The sequence below is a fragment of the Syngnathus acus genome, chromosome 9, assembly GCF_901709675.1.
Source record: "Syngnathus acus chromosome 9, fSynAcu1.2, whole genome shotgun sequence".
Lineage (NCBI taxonomy): Eukaryota > Metazoa > Chordata > Actinopteri > Syngnathiformes > Syngnathidae > Syngnathus > Syngnathus acus.
The window spans coordinates 16220876-16241433 of record NC_051094.1 but is presented as its reverse complement, the minus strand read 5'-3'; the positions used below and the strand labels follow the sequence as shown (position 1 = coordinate 16241433).

Genomic DNA, 20558 nt, shown 5'->3' with positions numbered 1-20558 from the left:
TTAACAAAAATAGCCTCTAATGGAAATCATGCTTTGTCGAAAATGTTATAAAACATTGTAGAGGCCTATTTTCTCTGTAAGTAACATAAAAATATTATTTTGCGATTGAAAAAAGCCTCTTTCATGGTGTGAGTCATCGAAATCAGCCACATTCTCGCCAGTCCAGGCATTTACCAGGAGGCAGCTCAGCGACGGTCACGTGACTCTCCGTCCACCAATAGTAGCAGAGAAATATAAGTTTGCGATAAGGGAAGACAGTCGAGGGCGAGGAAGCTGAGGGAGACACCCAAACCAATCCCGTTACAGAATTTTTTTCTTTGGTCTCCTCCTGCTGTTGTCCTCAGCTGCATATCCAATACGGCAGCAACGCCTACGTCCACATTTTAATAATCAGACAATCATCAGTGACTGGCTGCAGCCTGCTGTTCAGATGCTGGGAGACAAGGCTCACGGTAAGGCGATTTACTTTTTTTCCAAATTCTTTCAGTCAGGATGTGCTTTGGGTCACAACTGTAGATGCGGGCCGTCAATTTATTGCCGAAAGAATGAATCATATTTTATTGACAGTCTTGTTTCATAAAAAATCTTAAACGGGACCGACTACACTCGGGAAAAAAAGAAAAGACATCGGCAGTAGTTTGCTCAAACAAAATAATAAAATACAGTAAAAAAAAAAAAAAACTACCATTATAAAATTCCCCAGTACATGCAATAATTATAAAAACAAGAAAGAAAGAAAGACAGAAAGACAGAAAGACAAAGACAGAATGACAGAATGACAGAAAGACATTATTTCTAAATGGAACTATTTGTGTTACAGATGATTTGAAGTCATTAATGCAAATAAAATGCATGTGTTCCTGTTTAAAAGATGTCTGATTTCAGACAGTAATTTTGAAGTCATAAATCCATCTACATAAAATGCACCTGCTCATGTTTGAAATTGAATCGATAGATTTTTTTTAAATTAAATTTGTATTCGTAAACTATTACACGTCGTATGTTTTATCTATTTGGTATACGCCAATTAATCAACATTGCCCTTGAGAAATTGCGCCTCCGCAATAAAAAGAAACATTTTTTTACACAAATACAATTACGTATGGGATTTCATTAAACACACTTAGCGAATCAAGTTCTAAGAACGCATACACAATTTATTTGATCATTGTAATTATACTTGATTAGAATACATATCAAATGTATATAGAATAAACGAAATAAGTCATTTAAAGAAAATTAAATCTCACTCCAGACATGAATTGCCGACACAAACAACAAAAATGTGCTGTTGCGCTTGCAGCCTTGATATTCAGCCTGTCATGCTCTGTCTGTCCTTGCATTTGTGCGTGCATGTCCAGGTGTGACTTTGAAGGTTATGGAATACACGTATGATGACGATCTGGAAGAATTGTGTCCTGTATGTGGAGACAAGGTGTCCGGATATCACTACGGGCTGCTCACCTGTGAAAGCTGCAAGGTAAACAGCCACTCGAGTGCTACAGAAAATATTTGCGCGATTTAGTTAATTAGAGCCGTTGCCGTTAAAAGGTTTGTTTTAATGTCAGCGTTAATGTTACCCTAAATATTCTCAAGTCATGGTATGAAACGTTTTTTTTAAGTACGCTGTGATTCGCCTGTGAGAGGAAAAATTCTATAGATTTACATTCATATTATAATATTACTTATTGACAACGAAATGTAAATAATTTGAATAGAAACTGCTTTTCCTAAATTCTGAAATGCAAAACTTTAATATCGATAAAAATTAATACCATGGAAAATTGATGTGTTTTTTGGTTGAAAACGAAATGAAAATTGTCTCCTGTTGTTTCAGGGCTTCTTCAAAAGGACAGTGCAGAACAACAAGAGATACACGTGTGCTGAAAATCAGGAGTGTAAAATTGACAAGACTCAGAGGAAGCGATGTCCTTTCTGCCGTTTTCAAAAATGCCTCAACGTCGGTATGCGACTAGAAGGTAAGTTCGTCTTTTCATCAAATCATTACAATCAAACTGATATTGCGAGAGAAGACGGATTTAACATGTAATTTAAGAAACAATGACATTTCATGTAGCCCATCATTAAAAAAAACTTTCGTTGTGAAAAAACATTAGAATAATTATTCCGCTTTATTGTTGCATCGTGTATTTATGTTCGCGATTATGTGGCGTTTATGTTTGTTAGTCTGACTGTACAAGTCAAATTAAACGACTAAACTCGAATTTGTTGGCTGTAGCTCTGTCATCACTTTCTATTCACATGAGATGGGATTAATCGCCAGACAGCCATGCGAGAAAGCACCTGCTTCTTCCAAGCTAGAGAAAAAGACACATTCTGGACTCACTGATAAAACTGTGGAGACTCCCGTGTTTTAAATCAAAAGCTCTATTTAGGCTACGAGGAGTGAAGCCTGGGGAATCTTCTCAGTCCTAAAAAGGGAAGCAAAAAAGTGTGTGCGCGGGCGCGCGTGTGCGTGTTGTTCATTCCGTGATTAAATTCAGCATTAGGGGGAATGGAAGCAGCTATTTGACGCGGAAAAGTCATCATTAACCGGTGGCTTGAATTTGAGGACGGTTGCTGTGCAGTACATTTATGTTTGATTTCTTGCTGGGCTCTTTTTGACAGCGGTGCGTGCAGACCGCATGCGTGGGGGAAGGAATAAATTTGGCCCCATGTACAAGAGGGACAGGGCCTTGAAGCAGCAGAAGAAGGCTTTGATACGCTCCAACGGCTTCAAATTGGAGAGTGCGGCCCCTCCGTCCACCTCCCCTCTCCACACCGACTACGGCTTCAGCGGCACTCTCAACAGCATGCCCGCCCTCCCCAAAAGCATCCTACCCTCCACCCCCGGCTCCATTACGCCCACAGACTACGAGGCAAACATTTATGCCACCCCATCCCTAGGTATGCAGTCCCACGTCCCCCTTAGCGGCCAGTACCAGTACACAGCCTTCCCCAGCAGGGTCATCAAAGCCGAGTGCCCCGACTACACCAGCTCGCCCGAGTCTCTCACGGGATACGCCTACCCAGAAATGTACCCCTCCGCCTCGCCGCAGCCCCCAACCCTGCCGCCGCTGGTGCTGGAGATGCTGCGCTGTGATCCGGACGAGCTGGTGGTGCGGAACAAGATCGTCTCTCATCTGCAACAGGAGCAGAGCACTCGAGGTCGGCTGGAGAAGCCCAGCGCCTTCAGCCTCATGTGTCGCATGGCAGACCAGACCCTCTTCTCCATAGTGGAATGGGCCCGCAGCTGCATCTTTTTCAAGGAGCTCAGGGTGAGTACACAGTATGTGGTTCTGGCTGTGTCGCACATAATGGCATGCGCGCTCGAATGTAAAAGCCATCAGAAGAAAGAGTTGCGAAACACGATATTGCGACATAGAATTGCAACAAGGCACGTCATCAATCGTCCTCAAAACAGCCCGGTGAACGAAATGCCGTCTTTAGTGCAATATTTGTGTATGTTTGAAACGAAATGTTTCTCATCTTTGTTTTTGTTCCGTCGCACGAATATCACCATTTGCTGAAAAGTTAATTTAACTTTGAATGTAGCAGCCTTTTAAAAAGTCGATCAACTGAATTGAACAATGAAAAACGGTTACTTCAGCAGCCCATTTCATGTCAACCAAGACAGGTAGAAGAAGTAGAATTGAACAAACCAGGAAAAAAACAAAAAATAGCAACAATAATAAATGATGAAATAATAATAGTAATAATATTGATAGTAATTGTAATAATATTAATAATAAAAAATCTTAGTATTATTCTTGTTATTAATATTATTAATATTCCACTTCTACTGCTTCTACTACTATAATAATAATTATAACATTAATAATAATAATACTTGGCAGTTTCCCCATATAACAAACTGTTGCTTTCATCACCATCAGTTACTTCTCCACTCCAGTTGTAATTCTACTATACATTGGCCTAGAGTATATGTAACTCAGGGCATGCAGCTACACTATATTTATAATTGGCACAGTAATTTGCATGAACAAAAATGAACAATTTTGATGCAATGCAAATGAGGACAGTTTGTTGCCTTGTGTCTTTAGTTATTCCTTTTTGTTAGTTCATTTACACAAGCTTTATAAGAGTTGGATTGCACCCCCCATCACAATGAATAAATAAATATGTACATACAAATAATTCAGTGACCAAAAACATTAATCATGTCACTGCGCTTTATACTTTTCTGTATAGTAATTACATTTTTTTATTGTCATTGTTATTTCGCTGCCTCAAAAGTCTGTTTGCTCTGAATGAATCAGCTCTCGATTGCTTCCGGTGTTGATGCTCTCACAGGCTGTTTGGCTGGAAACTAGAAAATTGTTCATTTTAATATGAAAGGCATTGTCACACTCTTCTGAATTTGCCTTGACATAACTCACTATTTGTCAAAATTGCCATGAGGCAGTTAATTAAATAGTGTTCTATTGTAACTACAACGTAAATTATGAATAATCAATGCATTTGGCTCCTCAAAACGAATATAATTAGTCTTTTAAAACGTCCCTTCTGAGTCATGCTTAATGTCAACACAAAATCAAATACTCAATGATTTCTCATCTAACAAGCATATTGAATTACTGCATTTTAGTCTATCACATTCATGTCTGTGAATTTGTCACCAAGTTTTACATAAAAAGAAACATGGTCTTCTGGTTCTACCATACGGATAGACTTTCTCCATGAGTTTTGATCATGTCAATGGGAATGTTTGCCCATTTACCCAGAACACTCGTGAGGTTGGACACCACTAATATTTCTTGCCAACAACCTCCATTTTAATACAACCTGAAGTTGTTCAAATTAGGGCACACGCAAGTTTATCCACACCAAACCCATCCAAGTATGCCATGCCATCCCAACAATGGTCTAACAAATTGGTTGCATAACAATTGGATGCATATTGTTCAAAATGTCATTGGAAATAGAGATGGTGTTAGAAGACAGCGTAGTTAGCATAAATAATAGCATGTCTGCTTCGGAGCGCTGTGTTTGGATTGTAGTTGGGACATCTGAGGGTTTTTTTTTTTTTTTTGCTTACCCCAGATTCGTCTCCACATTCAACATATATTCATGTTTGGTTAACTGAAGATTCTAAACTGCCCCGGTGTGAAAGCTGTAAAGTAGCACCTTGGTGAGGACAACAAGCAGGCCTATAGAGAAAGGAAGAATGAAAGGATGAACTGCGAGAGATGTGCTCTAACCCCTGACTGATAAATTCAATATTACAATTACAAAGGGTGTACCTAGACATTTTTGTTCATGTGTAATGCGTATTTAATATTTATATGATACAGTATAGTATTTTGAGACAAATCAGTTGAACAGTGTTATTCATCTGAATGCAGAATTTCACTTCTACTGTATCCAGATGCAGTTGTAATAATTTTTTTATGAAGTTCAAAGCCTGAACTTCAGTCTACCATTTTTGTATGTTGCATTATACATTTGATGCTTACATGTGCATACATGAGCGCTCACTGTCACAAGTGTCGAGATGATGATTTTTGAAGTCATTGCACTCTTTCAGATCAGAGCAGCATTAGGCCAGCAGTCCTGTTATTCACAGTTAATGGTACTTTTCGCAATGTTGCTCTTGTGTGGGTAGTTAGTTGGTTCCTCATCTTGCTTTAAGATACAGTATCAATGTGGTCTGGATGACCCTAAATGTGTAAATGTCCAAAATTCACCCAAACATTTCTATTATCCACTTTGCATTGCTCAATGTGTGATGTTGCGTTCTTATTCTGCAGCTGTGACAATGTGTTGGAAAACAGGCATTTATTCTTTTGGCTGCCGCGCCTCGGTTGAAAAAATTCAGTGTTGCAGTTTTCAATTAATAGGCCACATCCGTAAACTCTAGATCAATTTTGCATCACACATTTGTTACACTGATTTTTTATCTCCAGACCAGAGTTTCTCAAACCTTTTATTCCACCAACTACCTAAAAAATAAAAAAATACTTCATTCAATCAAGTTTTAAAATAGGCCATCCTAGAAGGCCCAAGTGTCCATTAAACCCATTTGTAAAAGGTGAATTAATATCATTGGGAGCTAGAGTAATATTTTAGTATCACTGCACTTATAAATATGGATATTAAAATCTTTACAAAAAAATGGTCCAATTAAAGAGTATTGGATGCAAAAAAAAAATATTCTGTCACTATGACACAGATGTCCAAACCTTGTCCTCATGCGCCTCTGTTCTGCATGTTTTACGTTCCCCTTGTCTAATACACCGGATTCAAATGATCAGGATCATCATCAGGCTCCTTCAGAGCTTGCTGATGGCTGATCACATGAATCAGGTGTGTTGGACAAAGATCTCCACATCCCTGCATTGTTACATAATGAACATTCAGTTAAGTTCAGTGATTCCTTTGCATATCATTAGAAGGGAGCCTGTGTACCAGTACTGGTATGTCGTGAAGGGAAAACTAAGCTCCAACTACAACTGCAGCGCACCGCTGAACGCGCAACTGCACCGCGCTGGTCGCTGAAATTTAGAAAATATTTTTAAATTCCTGATGTACTTTTCAAAATTTAAGTGGACCTAAGTGCAAAGGGAGCTTAATTTGGTCCGATCGCGCAACTGCAGCGCACCGCCGAACGCGCAACAGTATCGCGTCGCCGACCGCGCAACTGCACCGCGCTGGTCGCATTATTGTGACAGAGCCGTCGCTAAAATTTAGAAAATATTTTTAAAGTCCTGATGTACTTTCCAAAATTTAAGTGGACCTCAGTGCGCAGGGAGCTTAATTTGGTCCGATCGCGCTACCGCAGCGCGCCGGGCGCTCACTGTCGCATTGCTTTAAGAGCGTCTTTGTGTTTTAGGATGGCTTTACTGCTCCCACTTGCTTTCTTTTGAGGCATGATTAGGGGTTAATACAATCCTCAAAGTAACGAAAATACAATAACAACGGAGTCAGTCGGCATCCGGGCTGCGCGGTCGGGTTTTTTCGGGTCCTCCCGGTTCATCTCGCGAGGTTCGACCTCCAAATTTTGTTCGACAACCGAAGCAAAAAAATATCGAATATTTTGTTCGAATTCCGATTTGTTCGAGAACCGGGACGTTCGAAAACCGAGTTTTGACTGTAAAATAAATAGATGCAGCTCGCTGACAAGTGCCGCTATTTGAGCAAATTTTAGAACAGTCCTGCGGGCGACTCATGCGGTCCTCACCGGCGACCTGGTGCCCGCGGGCACCGTGTTGGTGACCCCTGGTCTAGGAGTTAGCATGTCTGCCTCAAAGTCAGGCCATCCGGGTATGAATCTCTGTTGGAACGCGTCAATGGTGTTTACCTGTTATTCTGGTGTTTGCGGGGTTGATATTTTGGCATCCTCATTTGCAGGCAAGAAAGGATTCATGATTAGTAGTGGGTGATGGATGGATGAATGCAATTTCTTTGCATTGCGAGGAAATTTATGACTGGGCCTCTTAAAAATTTCCCCTTTACCTCTGAATAATGGAACTTGAGAACTTGATTTGCAGGCTGAATGATGTTCAACAATTTATGGCGGTAGCTCATGCAACCACATTGCATTCCAAAGAGCTGTTTGAACTTTGATTTTGTCATCTTTCAAAACAAGACTTTGTGTACATTGTTTTGTTATAATTTTTTTCCAGAACTACAACTCCCACAATTTATTGTATAATGTTTGAAGTAGAATTTCTCATTAGAAATACACAATAAGAACAAAAAACAACAACTTACCAAAACAAATGCTTGTGAGATATGCTTTTGGAGGTATTTTTGGCGTGACAATTTTGGTCATGCTCCAAATTGTACATATATGTCCATACTTCATGGTTCCACAGTAGAGCGTGTTATGTTTTTTATCAATTTTGCAAATGTGAGAAATTATTCAATTGCAGTTTTGGTTTTTTATATATGCTGTGACAAAATGATGGGCTCAAGTATTAGTCAATTACTTTGAGAAATTAATTTAGTCAATTTTACATGTCTCACTATAAGATTTTCTCAGAGTAATCGAAATGTATTTATAGTGAGAAAAACAGCTCTTCAAGTTAAAGCTACCAACTTCTTTGGAAAAATACAAACAGCTCCTGTATGAACAGATGATACAACACAAAATATTTTTCCAATTACTGGGCCTGTTAGGATTTCTAGTACTGCACTAGACTTTTACATAGGAGGCTAGAAGCCACTCGAACTGCTAGTATTCTCACGAATTAAAGTATTTAATGAAGTCAACCAGCCTCTATATTGTCCAGTAATTCAAGTTACAGTACATGCATGCAAAAATATGACAAAGAGAAAGTGAAATCAGTGGGGGTGGACAATGGCCTGATCATTTATCAATGTATTTATTTTCCATTGTCATAAATCCAATCTGTAGTCTTTCTTAATTCTACCAACAAATATGATTCAAATATCTCCATGCTTTCTTGCATTAGCTTTTTTTTATTGAATAATGATAAAAATAGTGTTGTGCTTCAACATTTGCATGATCGATTGTAAAGCTTGTGAATAACGATTTGCATTATTTGGAAGGGAATACAAACCAGTGCTCCTCCCATTAAAAAACAATTTGTGTTGTGTGCAGGTGCACATGAATGTGATGTGTTTCTTGAGATATTCAAACTGTTATGTGGCCATTCAGCAGCCAGTGTGCACAGTGAGAACAAAGCTGTGCAGCAAGAGCTGTTTCTCTCCGCTAGATAATTACATTCCATGCCGCCGATAACGGGGGAATGTCAGCCTTCCACTGCAGCGCTGCACTCTACTCGGCTACATTGTTCTGAAATTGTAAGCTATTGATTGCTGCAATTCCTGAAAGGTGGTCTTTGTCATGTCATGGGTTTGACCTTCCATTCACCTGTTGAATGGCAGATGTTGCACATGAAGTGTACGCAATGAACATAATGGTTCAGCTTAAGGGCATTGAACTGGAGAGAAGACATTTTGAACTAACTTCAGACAATCTTGAAAAATTCCTCTCCAGAAACTGATAATATCGTAATTATTCGAACAACTGGTGGAAAAAATTAAGGAAATACACCATGAATAATTTCCCCCTTTACATCCATGAGGTGGTTGTCACATATTACACTAGTCATAGTACGATGTACATCTCAAATCCACTTTGGTTTAGGATTTACTGACCCTGTCTTTCTTACAGTTACACACACACCTTATATACATGTCACTCGGCCATGCCCCTAAAGTAATTTCCTCAGTGCTTTGAACATAACGGTGACTTGACAACAAAACCTACACTGTGTACTTACTCACTGAGAACTGTGTCAAATTTGTCTCGAAGGAATATTAAACCCACAATTACAAAAATAAATCTATCTGCTCGTGGTCGTGATAGAATACGACACGAGTTGCCTAAAAAGGGCGACTTTCACGAGCAAACCCACTTGACAAACACAACCATCAAATGGAAGGAATTTGTTTCAGTGGGTAACTACCGTAAACTCGAAATTAAAATAACTTGCACCCATAGAGGTGTTGGCTAACATAACTTGCTGCACGAAATTAAAACATGAAAAATATTAAACTTGCTCATTCTGTAAGTTGTCTTTATATACAAAAGTAAAAAAGCAAATACTTGATTTGAAAACCAATATCCATCCATCCATTTTCTGAACCGCTTAGTCCCCACGGGGGTCGCGGGTGTGCTGGAGCGTATCCTAGCCGTCATCGGGCAGTAGGCGGGGGACACCCTGAACCGGTTGCCAGCCAATCGCAGGGCACACAGAGACAAACAACCATTCGCCCTCGCACTTACACTTAGGGACAATTTGGAGTGCTCAATCGGCCTACCAAGCATGTTTTTGGAATGTGGGAGGAAACCGGAGTGCCCGGAGAAAACCCACGCGGACACGGGGAGAACATGCAAACGCCACACAGGGAGGCCGGAGGTGGAATCAAACCCGCACCCTCCTAACTGGGAGGCGGACGTGCTAGCCAGTGCGCTACCCAAAGTCAATTACAGTTTTTGAAATTAACATAATAAAAATATAGGTTTTATTTTTCAAGAAACCGGTTAACTTCATGTTTACAAAAGGAACGTGAAATGATTATGTTGCATATACTCCAATTTTAACGTAGTAAATTCAAACACTTGCTGTGTCCCATTTTTCAGTGTATCAAATACGTCATGGGCTGTACTGTAGCCAGTATTCCCAAAGGGTTGCAGAACAACATTAACGTTAACAACATTAAATACATATGAAAAATATCTATCATTGTACTGGTGAAAATGTATATTGAGGCCCCAAATCTTTCCCCATTCAGAGTAAAATGAATGCTAAACCTAACTATATTTTTTTATCTTGTCTTTTAACGCCAAAGTCAGACACTCATGTCATTTGCAAACTTAATAAAGACTTGATGGTGTAATTTTGAATGAGGTGACGAGTAATGCAAAAAAGATTTCATTTGGACTTTGATCATCTAGTACTTTCGTGTGATCTCATATCGCCATATAGCCATCTGATCTAGTTTTGTGTGATGAAACATAATACTAGGAGTACACATACATATAGAGTAATTGTAACTACAATTGTCCTGATCTGACCAGGAGATTGAAACTAAAGGCAAATCACTTAATTTTCACCAACTTGACCTTGGGCTCCATTTATTTATCCTTTTTTTGTTTTTAATACAGCTAACTTCATACAACAGTCCCCAAAGCTTGAAATAGCCACAAACTTTGCTCTTGGTCACAGTTTGTTAAGGGAAAGCGGTACAGACTGAGCTGTGGAAACAATTTGTTTACAAGTTGGGCAAGCCAAAAGATACTACAGCTAAACAGAGTCTGCAAAGCCGCAGAGACTGCAGGAGTAGTAATATTGGCCATACTGGTGTGGCCAAACAGCTGTAGCTGAGCAGCATTGTCAGAGCTGCTTTGCAAATGTGACACATTTGAATAAAATACACCTGCAAATGCAAGTCAAACAAGTGCAAATGATAAACTTTGGCCGCCCTGATTACATTTGACGATGTATCGGATGTGGCTCGACCTACAGTACACGCAAACTCAAGTAACCCGAACCAGACCCTGCTCAAAATGAATGTAATCGCCACATCCCTCATTGCAACAATGTGAATTTCAGGTGTTATCTTAATGAAATAGCCACAGAGTGAAACATAGTTAATAATGTACACGGAAGGATTGATAGAGGAGAACTTTTTTATCACTACATTGTTTTCAGACATTAGTGGCATCCATGACAGGAAACCCAATAGACGCTTAAAGCTTTGGTTTGACAATTATTTCCATCATTTCTACTTTTGCTGCTCAAGAAAATCAACACAGTGGTTGAATGTGACACTCAATAGGTAGATAAACACTTTAAATGCAACATAAATGAATCTCTCAATTCAAGTACTTGCTCTATATTCTGCATGTTTGGAAGATTTTTTTTTTTTTTGGGCTCCAGCTGAGAGTCTAACTCCTCTTGTAGAGGAAGCGCAGGAGGTCACCGAGACCTTTTACTTCCTTAACCCCTTCCTTTATCACTTTAAGTCCAGACCCCACAGCAGCACTCTTCCAGATGGGTGTGTGGCTTAGATTGGACCCTCTCCTCTGCCACTAATATATTGTTTGATTTAGATAGACAGTAATTCTGTCAGCTCCATGTCAGATGAATGTGCGTCTAAACCTATTGAAAGCTGCGACTGTGAAATTACTGACTGCTCTGTCCTTCACTTTACAGACAATAACACACGCATATACACACACAGACACACACACACACACACACACACATCGCCTACAGGGCTGGGAAAAGATATTAGTAGTTTGAAGACAAATATGTCAATACGACACTGGACACACTTAACCACTTCGAAGCGTTAATCTTCTCAGCTTGTTTTTATGGACAACTCATCTTCCATTCTATCATTTTGTTCACATGTGATTTAGTACTGGAGTGACAGTGGTGTTCTTTGAAAATTAGAAGCAAATTTACGGGATGTATTTTACAACACCATAATCACTAAGGCTTATATATTTTTTTATAAATCAAACTGACACAAACAGGGTGCAAAATTACATTATATAGGCCACACTTTACTATGATACTGTGACACTATGTATTTCAATTATAACAGTTCTGACGCAGGACAGGCTATAGGTTGTTTGTGGTCTCTCTTTGATGGAATTATTTGATTTTAGAATAACTACCATGTTAGTTGTAGTTATAATGGTAATTAATAGTTGTAATGTTAATTAATGCATTAGTACCGAATATTTCATCTGGCACATATATTATATGTGATGTATTAGACTCACTAAAAGACACAAACTGCAATTGAACAGCAATACTTAAAAATAAAGTTTATAATTTAGATTATTTTAAAAATGAAAATACATAAAAACAAAGTTCATAATTTTGATTATTTTAAAAATGAAAAATGGTATCAAACCACAAAGGAAGAGTACCGTGTAATCTTTTTTGCAGCTGTCTATACATGTTTTTGAAAAAAAAATCATGTCCAACTCCTCAAAACGAACTGGACTAATTTTTGCCTTTTATATTTTTTTCTTGTCTTGTCTTTGTCTCACTTCTCTCTGTCTCATGTTTCCTGAAGGTGGGGGACCAAATGAAGCTGCTGCACAACTGCTGGTCTGAACTTTTGGTCCTGGATCACATTTTTAGACAAGTGCAACATGGAAAGGGAGACAGTATCCTGCTGGTTACTGGCCAAGAGGTAACAACTCCCCCACACAGCTTCCCACCAGCACATTATAAAAAATAGCTTAGTCTTTCTGAAGTTCTCCACTTTCCTCGGTCTGACCGTTTTCATACATGTACAGTGTATATCATGATTCCCAACAGTCTCATATACAGCATTCTTTGAGGGTGAGTGGATCTGTGGGGCAGGTTGACCCACCACATATTCAGAAGCTGGGAAAACCTTAAATTCTGTACCTAGTGAATAATAGTCCAATATTATGAAATATTAATTTGGCAGTGACAGGTTAATAAGATTGTGTATCGTGCAAGCTACCATGCAAAGTAGTGGGCCAAACAAGCTTCTGGTGGAACACATTTATTTAATTCCACGTAATGTTTTCATAATGGCATCATGTTATAATAAATCAAGAATGTAGTCATCATTTTTCACTTATTTCAACCCCCCCTAAAATAGCACTTCACCTCATGTATGGAAGTCAAATAATGTGACTCTTAATAGTCTGGTGGGAAAGAGTCAAAATCAACTGCCTGGATACAACAGGCACTTCTTGGAGGTGATTAAATAAATGTTCATATCCCCTACAGGTTAATCACATCAACAGTCAACCTTCCAGCCTTTAAGTGTTTTTACTTGGTCTCGAAGAGACTGCTTGTGATTTAGGGCTATACAAATAAACTTGACTTGACTTGACTGAACCCCAAAGTCCGCGTACAATCAAGGCTGATCTATACATACAATCATAAAACTGAATGTTGAATTTAAACGTACACATTTTATACACCCACTTTTATATATGAGTACTTAATCAGTAACTTTTGTTTTGCAGATCGAGCTGGCTTCTCTTCTGTCTCAAGGTGAGGCAACTCTGTCAAGTTTGGTCCAAAGAGGACAGGACCTTGCTGTAAGGTTGAGGCTCCTGCAGGTGGACCGTAGGGAGATTGCCTGTCTGAAATTCCTGCTCCTATTCAACCCCAGTGAGTCCATATAACAATGTCTATATAATGATACTGCCATTACAACTTTTTTTGAAATATAAAACTGTGGCCCCAAACTAAATTTCTGTACATTTAAGTGAATGATTAGCATTTTTGTAGTAATAATAATATTAACAATAATAATGATAATAATACCGTATTGGCCCGAATATAAGACGACGCTGATTATAAGACGACCCCCTGTTTTTCAAGACTAAAGTTTGAAAAAATACTTTTTGACTCAAGTTTGAAAAAAGACTTTTTGAACACCAAATTGAATTTTTATACAGAAAATAATTACAGTACATCTGAAACAAATGATTATAACAATATATTCGAGAGAAAAAGCACGTTATTTTGTCTCATTCAAATCATGCAAAAACTATCTATCACTTCTTAATATCTGAACATTTAAATATGTAAACTAAAGTGCAATCACATTTGTAAATGAATGGCTTCTGGTTTTTGAAATGTAAATAAACCAATCTACTGTGATAAAACAACAAAATTGCAAAAACTGCATTAACCATCAAAGTGAAATCTAACTGTAACTGTAGTCTTGAAACAAATCTGAATAAGGAAAAACATTGTAATAAAATAATGCAAACTGCTACCGCTATTGTTGGGGAGTAGATCTCTATAGACTTTTTGCAGGTCTTTGTAGAGATGTTATGTATCTGGATGCTTCCAGTTTTGGGTAGAACTTTGTAAAACACTCAACAGGGGCCGTTTTGATTAAAGGTTGTAGATGGCGTACCTAAAACATTTTTTTAGAGGGGCAATACATTTAAAGTAATGATTTTTTTTTTTTTAAGAGTGATGTTTTTTTCTTGTCTTCTATGTTGTCACAATTGTTAAGAATTGTCAACTTTAATTTATGTATTAGTATTTTTGTGTAGAAAACAGCGTGTTGCTGTGGCAACAGGGTTAAACAAATGTTAAATGGACTGAACTTACACCTAAATCTCGATTTTACTCGCTTCGATCCTATGTGACTTTCTGTCTAACGCGGTTTGGTTATGTACGCCAATTTTTAGTCACAAATACATTTTCAAGTACTTTAAATGGACCGTACAAAGCTAAATGACCAGCACTAGTGATTCGATGAATTTTTGTGACCAATTTAAAGCCGTTTATAATAATAAGTCGGGCTGTTTGATCTTTATGACTGCTGTATTACCAATTTACGGGTAGCTAGGATCATTTTTTATTTGGCACTCTTTATCTACAGCACCATTCACACACACATTCATACACCAGTGGGTAGCTGATAAGAAGCTTCGGTTGGATTTCCATCACGAGCATCGTCAGTTGATGCACCCACAGTTTCAAGACAAACTGATTAAACCTCTAGGAGAACTTCTTTAATATGTAACCTCTATAAAAGGCCAAAAATGAGGGCTATTTGAAAGAAATTTCAAAATGTTGAACTTCCTGTCAGGTTTAGCAAATGGCTCCAAGAGACGCTTTTGTAGGTCGTGGTCTGTTACACATACCATCAAATTTTTATAGCTCTAGGTGAATCGTACAATCGAGGCTGTTACGTTAAAATCTTGTGGAGGGCGCTAGTGAGCCATATAAAAAAAATAACACACTAAAGTAATACATAATTGGTGATTTTACCACCCCTGATGTGTGTGGAATGTTTCACAAGTTTTTGTGCAGGTTTAGGCCCTCTGACACTGACATAATGACATATAAAGAGGCCTGTACTCCCCTCAGTCACATTGAACGCACGTGCCCACGCACACAAGTACGCAAACACTCGCTGATGACAATATGTGGCGTCACCACAAAATACCGTAGTTTTATCCCGCCTACCGTACTCAGAAACACCATGCGGCCATTTGAATTCCCCATTGTGACAATTTATCGACAAATAAACAATGGTGTCACTCTGTCCTTGTCAAAAATGGAATCAGACATAATTCCAGTTTTTGATAAATGTACCTAGTTTTGACGACAATAGAACTCATAGCCTTTGTTTAATCTCCTAACTAACAGAATAGTTACTTTTTTTTTGTATTCTGAATACGTAACGCTGGTCCATGTATTCCGTTACTCCTCAAGCCTGTTTATTTATTTATGGTATATGTGTTTTCAAAATATATTGTACAGCCTATTAAAAGTCAAAGCATTCATTTTTATCTCATGGATTCTGCTATTTGGTAGGCTTTAAAATATAACATTTATATTTTTTGAAATATTGCCACACTTCCCATGTACGTTACATACGGCTTTCACTACTGGCCTTTTAATGCGAACAAATTCACTTAATTAAAAACCTAGTCTTGCAAAAGGCAATTGTTCACAAAAGCAACCTCCTCTATTGTCCACTAATGGCATTCTAAAGGGGAGTAATGGGTCTATCATTCGATGCAAGGGCTGACATTGATGTAGAGGCTTGTGCAGATGGAAAGAGCATAGATGTGGTTTGCCCAGATTCCCAGAAGTGTTTGCTGTTTAGCGCAAGCAAGATGGTAACAAAAGAGCTTTTGAATAGGGAGAAAATGTCATAGGTAGAAAATATTTGCTCTTTACCGGCACTTCTTTGGACACACTCCTTTTCCTCATCCTTAGAGTCAGGTTTGACAGGGGTAATGTAATTGCCCCCAAGCAGTTTGAAAGGATGATTCATAACATTGATTCAAAACATTTAATTACTGTGTGAATGGATTCTACAGGATGGGCTCAGCTGATGCTGAATGCCAGTCCACTGGAGGACTTTGCTATTTTACCATGCACGCACACACGCACACACGCACGCACGCACACACACACTCGCACACAAACAAACATAAAAATGCTATTGAATGATGTAAATTATTTTGCATCTGTCTGTAGCAAGACAATTTAAAAACTCTTCACACAGTATGGGTCACTACACTGTTTGTAATATATTAAACCTGGATTTCATACATTGTTCCATCCATCCATCCATCCATCCATCCATCCATCCATCCATCCTGGACACCTCTTTTCCTTACTGGGGTTGCGAGTGTTCTGGAACCTTTTCCAGCCAACTTGAGGATAGACCCTGGACGGGACTCACTAAAGGTCTTCTTGGAATGTTTGACTCTAGAAGCAAGGCTAAGCAGAACACAGCTTCGGTGGTTGTTGAGGCAAAAACCCAGTTGTTGGAGGAGCTCACCAAATCTATGGAGAGGGATTTTTGCATGATTTCAAGGAAATATCTGGAGATGGAAAATCTCCTCAATTTCAACTCATATGCCTTCCTATGAGGACACAGAATTTGAAGACTCTGAGGGGCTGGTGATGGACGAGGTCCGCCCCGAGTTCCAACAACAGGGAAATCACATTCATCAGTTTCCCTTGCATGGTCTATTCGGAGGCTCTAATGAGAAGGGTCTGTTTGGAATCCAAATCTCAGAGAAGCCATTGCTCCTCTACATTGAAGGGAGCCAGATGAGATGAGGTGGCTCAGGCATCAGGTTCGGATGCTTCCTGGATACCTGGTGATGTGTTGCAGGCATGTCCCACTGTTAGGATGCCAAGGGGCTCACTCAGCACACACCAAAGAGACCTTCAGACTAGCCTGAAAACATCTCTGGATTCACCCAGAAAAGATGGATGAACAAAAATCCGGCCAAGCTTGCTTACCCTGCTGCCCTGTGATGCAACCCAGATGAGGATGTATAGATTGGTACAGACTGGATATGTATAGCACACAATGCAAAATCTGTCACAGCTGCTAAAACAGCATCAGTAATTCCCAAGATCATTTGTAAGTTTTTCTATGATTGTTCATTTTCCCAAATGTAAAAGGTCTTTAAAGAAAAATAGTGTTTTTAGTGTAAAAAAAAAAGCACACTTTATTGAGATGTCCCATTCACTAGTAAAATAATTTCCAGGAATCTCTAAAAAGAAAAACATGTTTTAGTTGCTCAACATTGTTTGATTAAGTTCTCTTTTCAGAGAAACCATGTGAGCTGGCTATTCCAAAAGGTGAAAAAATAACTGAAACTGAAAATGTGTGATTCGAACCATGCCTACATAGCTTTTGGTGATGTCACAATATTTCAAGGTTGTAACAGGCCATATATTGAGAGCATTGCCTTCACTACCAAGAATGTCTGCCTTGAGCTGGCAATTTTCAACTGCTACGTCTGTTGGATGTTTTCTTGTACTGAATTTCAAACACATTTCTCTATTTAAACATGCTGGGCACTCACCATTTATGTCATGTCTACCACATAAGGCACCACACAAATGTCACACAATTATGTTCATTTAGACTTACCTTACGCTCCTGTGTGCAGATGTGAAGCTGTTGGAGAACCAGGCATTTGTGGAGGGTGTCCAGGAGCAGGTGAACGAAGCTCTGCTGGAGTACACCATGACCACTTACCCTCAATTTCAGGAGAAGTTCGGCCAGCTGGTGGTGCGACTGCCAGAGCTACGCTCCCTCAGCACACAGGCTGAGGATTATTTGTGCTACATGCATCTGAGTGGCGAGGTGCCCTGCAACAACCTGCTGATTGAGATGCTCCATGCTAAGCGAGCATGTGTGTGAGGAATGCAGACGACTTGTTTTCACCGTGTTGTGTGTTTTGGTGAGACTATGTATGGGATCAACAAATCAGCAATGAAAGTGGACTTACATGCCAGCTTACCTTTGTGAGCATTTTTATAGCCAGAGAGATTCTTGCAGGTTTCATAGAGCCCCATCTGCGTTCCAGATTGTTTTGAGCATTTAACATAAATATTTGTATCTTTATGTGACAATTTTCGAATGACATCAAATCTCGTGGCAATGAACATTATCCATTTCCCCAACTCCAATGAATGAAAGGTTACCAACAGAATGTACCCACCCGCTTACAACTAAGCACAGTCAATATTGTAATGACAATGTTCAAGTTGTCAGATGCTGAAAGCACTATTCTATTGGTTAACTTGTACTATGTGCTGACTGTCACATAGGATGGCACCATTAGCCTGGAACCATCTTATGAATGATGGGCTGGTGATTAACGCTGCACTTTTTATGACAGATTTTATAACCTCTTTTTAAGAAACGGAATGTTGGCGTATCCTTTTTTTAAATAATCAAGAAAATAAATGAGGACATTCTCCATAGAATGTGCAGTTACATTTGGTCACACTGTGTAATTAATATAGTTTGATTCCACTCTATTTAGATATAGATATATAGTAATAGAATATTACTATATAGATACCACAAGAAAGAGCTGTTCATCAAATGAAAGAAAAGTAGGATACAGCCAGTAAAATAAATAAAAACTGGGCTTTTTTTCTTACATTCCTATTGTTCAATAAGACAACATTGCGAGAATATAAACAGGTTACAAAATGTCAATGTTTTAATTTAGATTTTCAAATGAATTTTGCATACTGTTCTACAGTGTGCCAAAAGCAAAATAAACATCATTAAGACTCAAGTGCCAATTAGTTCTTATGGAAAGTGAATCGTGATTCATTTAATGTACAGTGCCATGGGATTTTGGTTGTGCCCACACTTGATAGTGTAGTGACATGAAAACACGACAAGTCAGCAATGTGACGTCACATAACTATATTTTTCTGTGTCTGTATCAGCATCAAGCTCGTTAAAGGAAGACATTTGGAAATTCCAGCATAAATGCAGCTGATGGGTATGCTTTAATTTTTCATTCAGAAAGGTTTTAATACGAATGTCTTTGTCTCTATCTGTTATGTACTAGTGCCGGTATTTACACAGAACCAGACTATCATCGAAATTGAACATTTTCACCTTTATAAAATAATGTCAAACTGTAACTCACATTATTTGGTTGTTGGTTTTAGACACTGCCGATGTCCTGTTGCCTAAATATTTATTGTCTTATTATATATTTGTCTGCTGCAATATTTTCCAATATAACAGCTTACGTACTGAGCAGTTTAATGTCAGTCTAACGACAATTTGGATCGTACTGAAAATCTGAGTAATGGGTCTAAGAGAACAGTGTCTGTTCTTGGTATAGATCAGTGTGGTACCTGTGAAACTTACTGTGTTGAAAGGTAAGCTAGACTCGTACGTAAAAAAACAAAGGTGACTTATGCTCTGGGCACACATAAGAGCACATTCAAAGACAACAATATATGACTTTTTCAGTAATTGGGAAAAAGACAAAGATGAAAAAGTGTAATATCACGTTCACTGTAGACATTTGAAAAATCTCCTTGAACTAATAGAAGTCTGAAATACAGTATCATTATAGACAATCGTGAAGTCTGCCTTAATGTGAATGTCACCCACAGACACAAAAAGACAAACACAAAGCGCACCTTGATTTTATTGAGGCAGTTGATTGTTATCATGGTGTACATGGTGTATATTTATGTTGTGAAGTGACAAAATTACAATTCATTTAACTAAAGTTCTCAGCCTTTTTTCAGGGCTATTTGCTACTGATGTGAAAACAAATTCTCTTGATATTGCTTTTGTTTTTGTCCTTCAACTCTTGTTTTCCTGTGTAGGTTGACAGTCTGTTCTATGTTAGTGTTTTCCTTCCAAAAGAGACAATGACCAACCAAAGCATTTTGTTTTGTTTCAATTTTATTGTAATAGTATCACACCAATAAAAGTCAATGACATAAAGCTGCACTTGTGAGTTGGTCATTTTTGCCATTTTGAACAGTGTTCATACAACTATTAGAGCATTCATGGCATGGCTGTTTTTAGCCTTGTCTGATGATTTACAATACACAACTGATAAAATCCTCTAAAACTAATGATCAGCAAAATAGAAAAAAAAAGGCTTTGACCACATTTTTACAAAGTGAAATTAATTTGACTCCTCAAATGTCTCACAACAAACACATTATCTCAAAATCAAAAGTAGAATAATGATGGTGCCTGAAAATACAATCAATGAAAACAGT

The 20558-nt window shown here is 38.5% G+C and overlaps 1 protein-coding gene across 1 annotated transcript; it reads left to right on the top strand.

Annotated features, from left to right (window-relative positions):
* Window positions 1-259: 259 nt before the first annotated feature.
* On the top strand, window positions 260-20280 carry LOC119127644 (nuclear receptor subfamily 5 group A member 2-like). The gene is made up of 7 exons (XM_037259650.1): window positions 260-452; window positions 1362-1480; window positions 1838-1979; window positions 2629-3278; window positions 12589-12708; window positions 13523-13670; window positions 17951-20280. The coding sequence occupies exons 1-7, from the start codon at window positions 431-433 to the stop codon at window positions 18202-18204; spliced, it is 1455 nt and encodes a 484-aa protein (XP_037115545.1). The 5' UTR covers window positions 260-430; the 3' UTR covers window positions 18205-20280.
* The last annotated feature ends 278 nt before the right edge of the window (window positions 20281-20558 follow it).

Coding starts and splice junctions, on each gene's coding strand:
- LOC119127644 (XM_037259650.1), top strand. CDS start 431: ATGCTGGGAGACAAGGCTCACG. Junction 453..1,361: donor GCTGGGAGACAAGGCTCACG/GTAAGGCGATTT, acceptor GTGCATGTCCAG/GTGTGACTTTGAAGGTTATG. Junction 12,709..13,522: donor TGCTGGTTACTGGCCAAGAG/GTAACAACTCCC, acceptor TTTGTTTTGCAG/ATCGAGCTGGCTTCTCTTCT.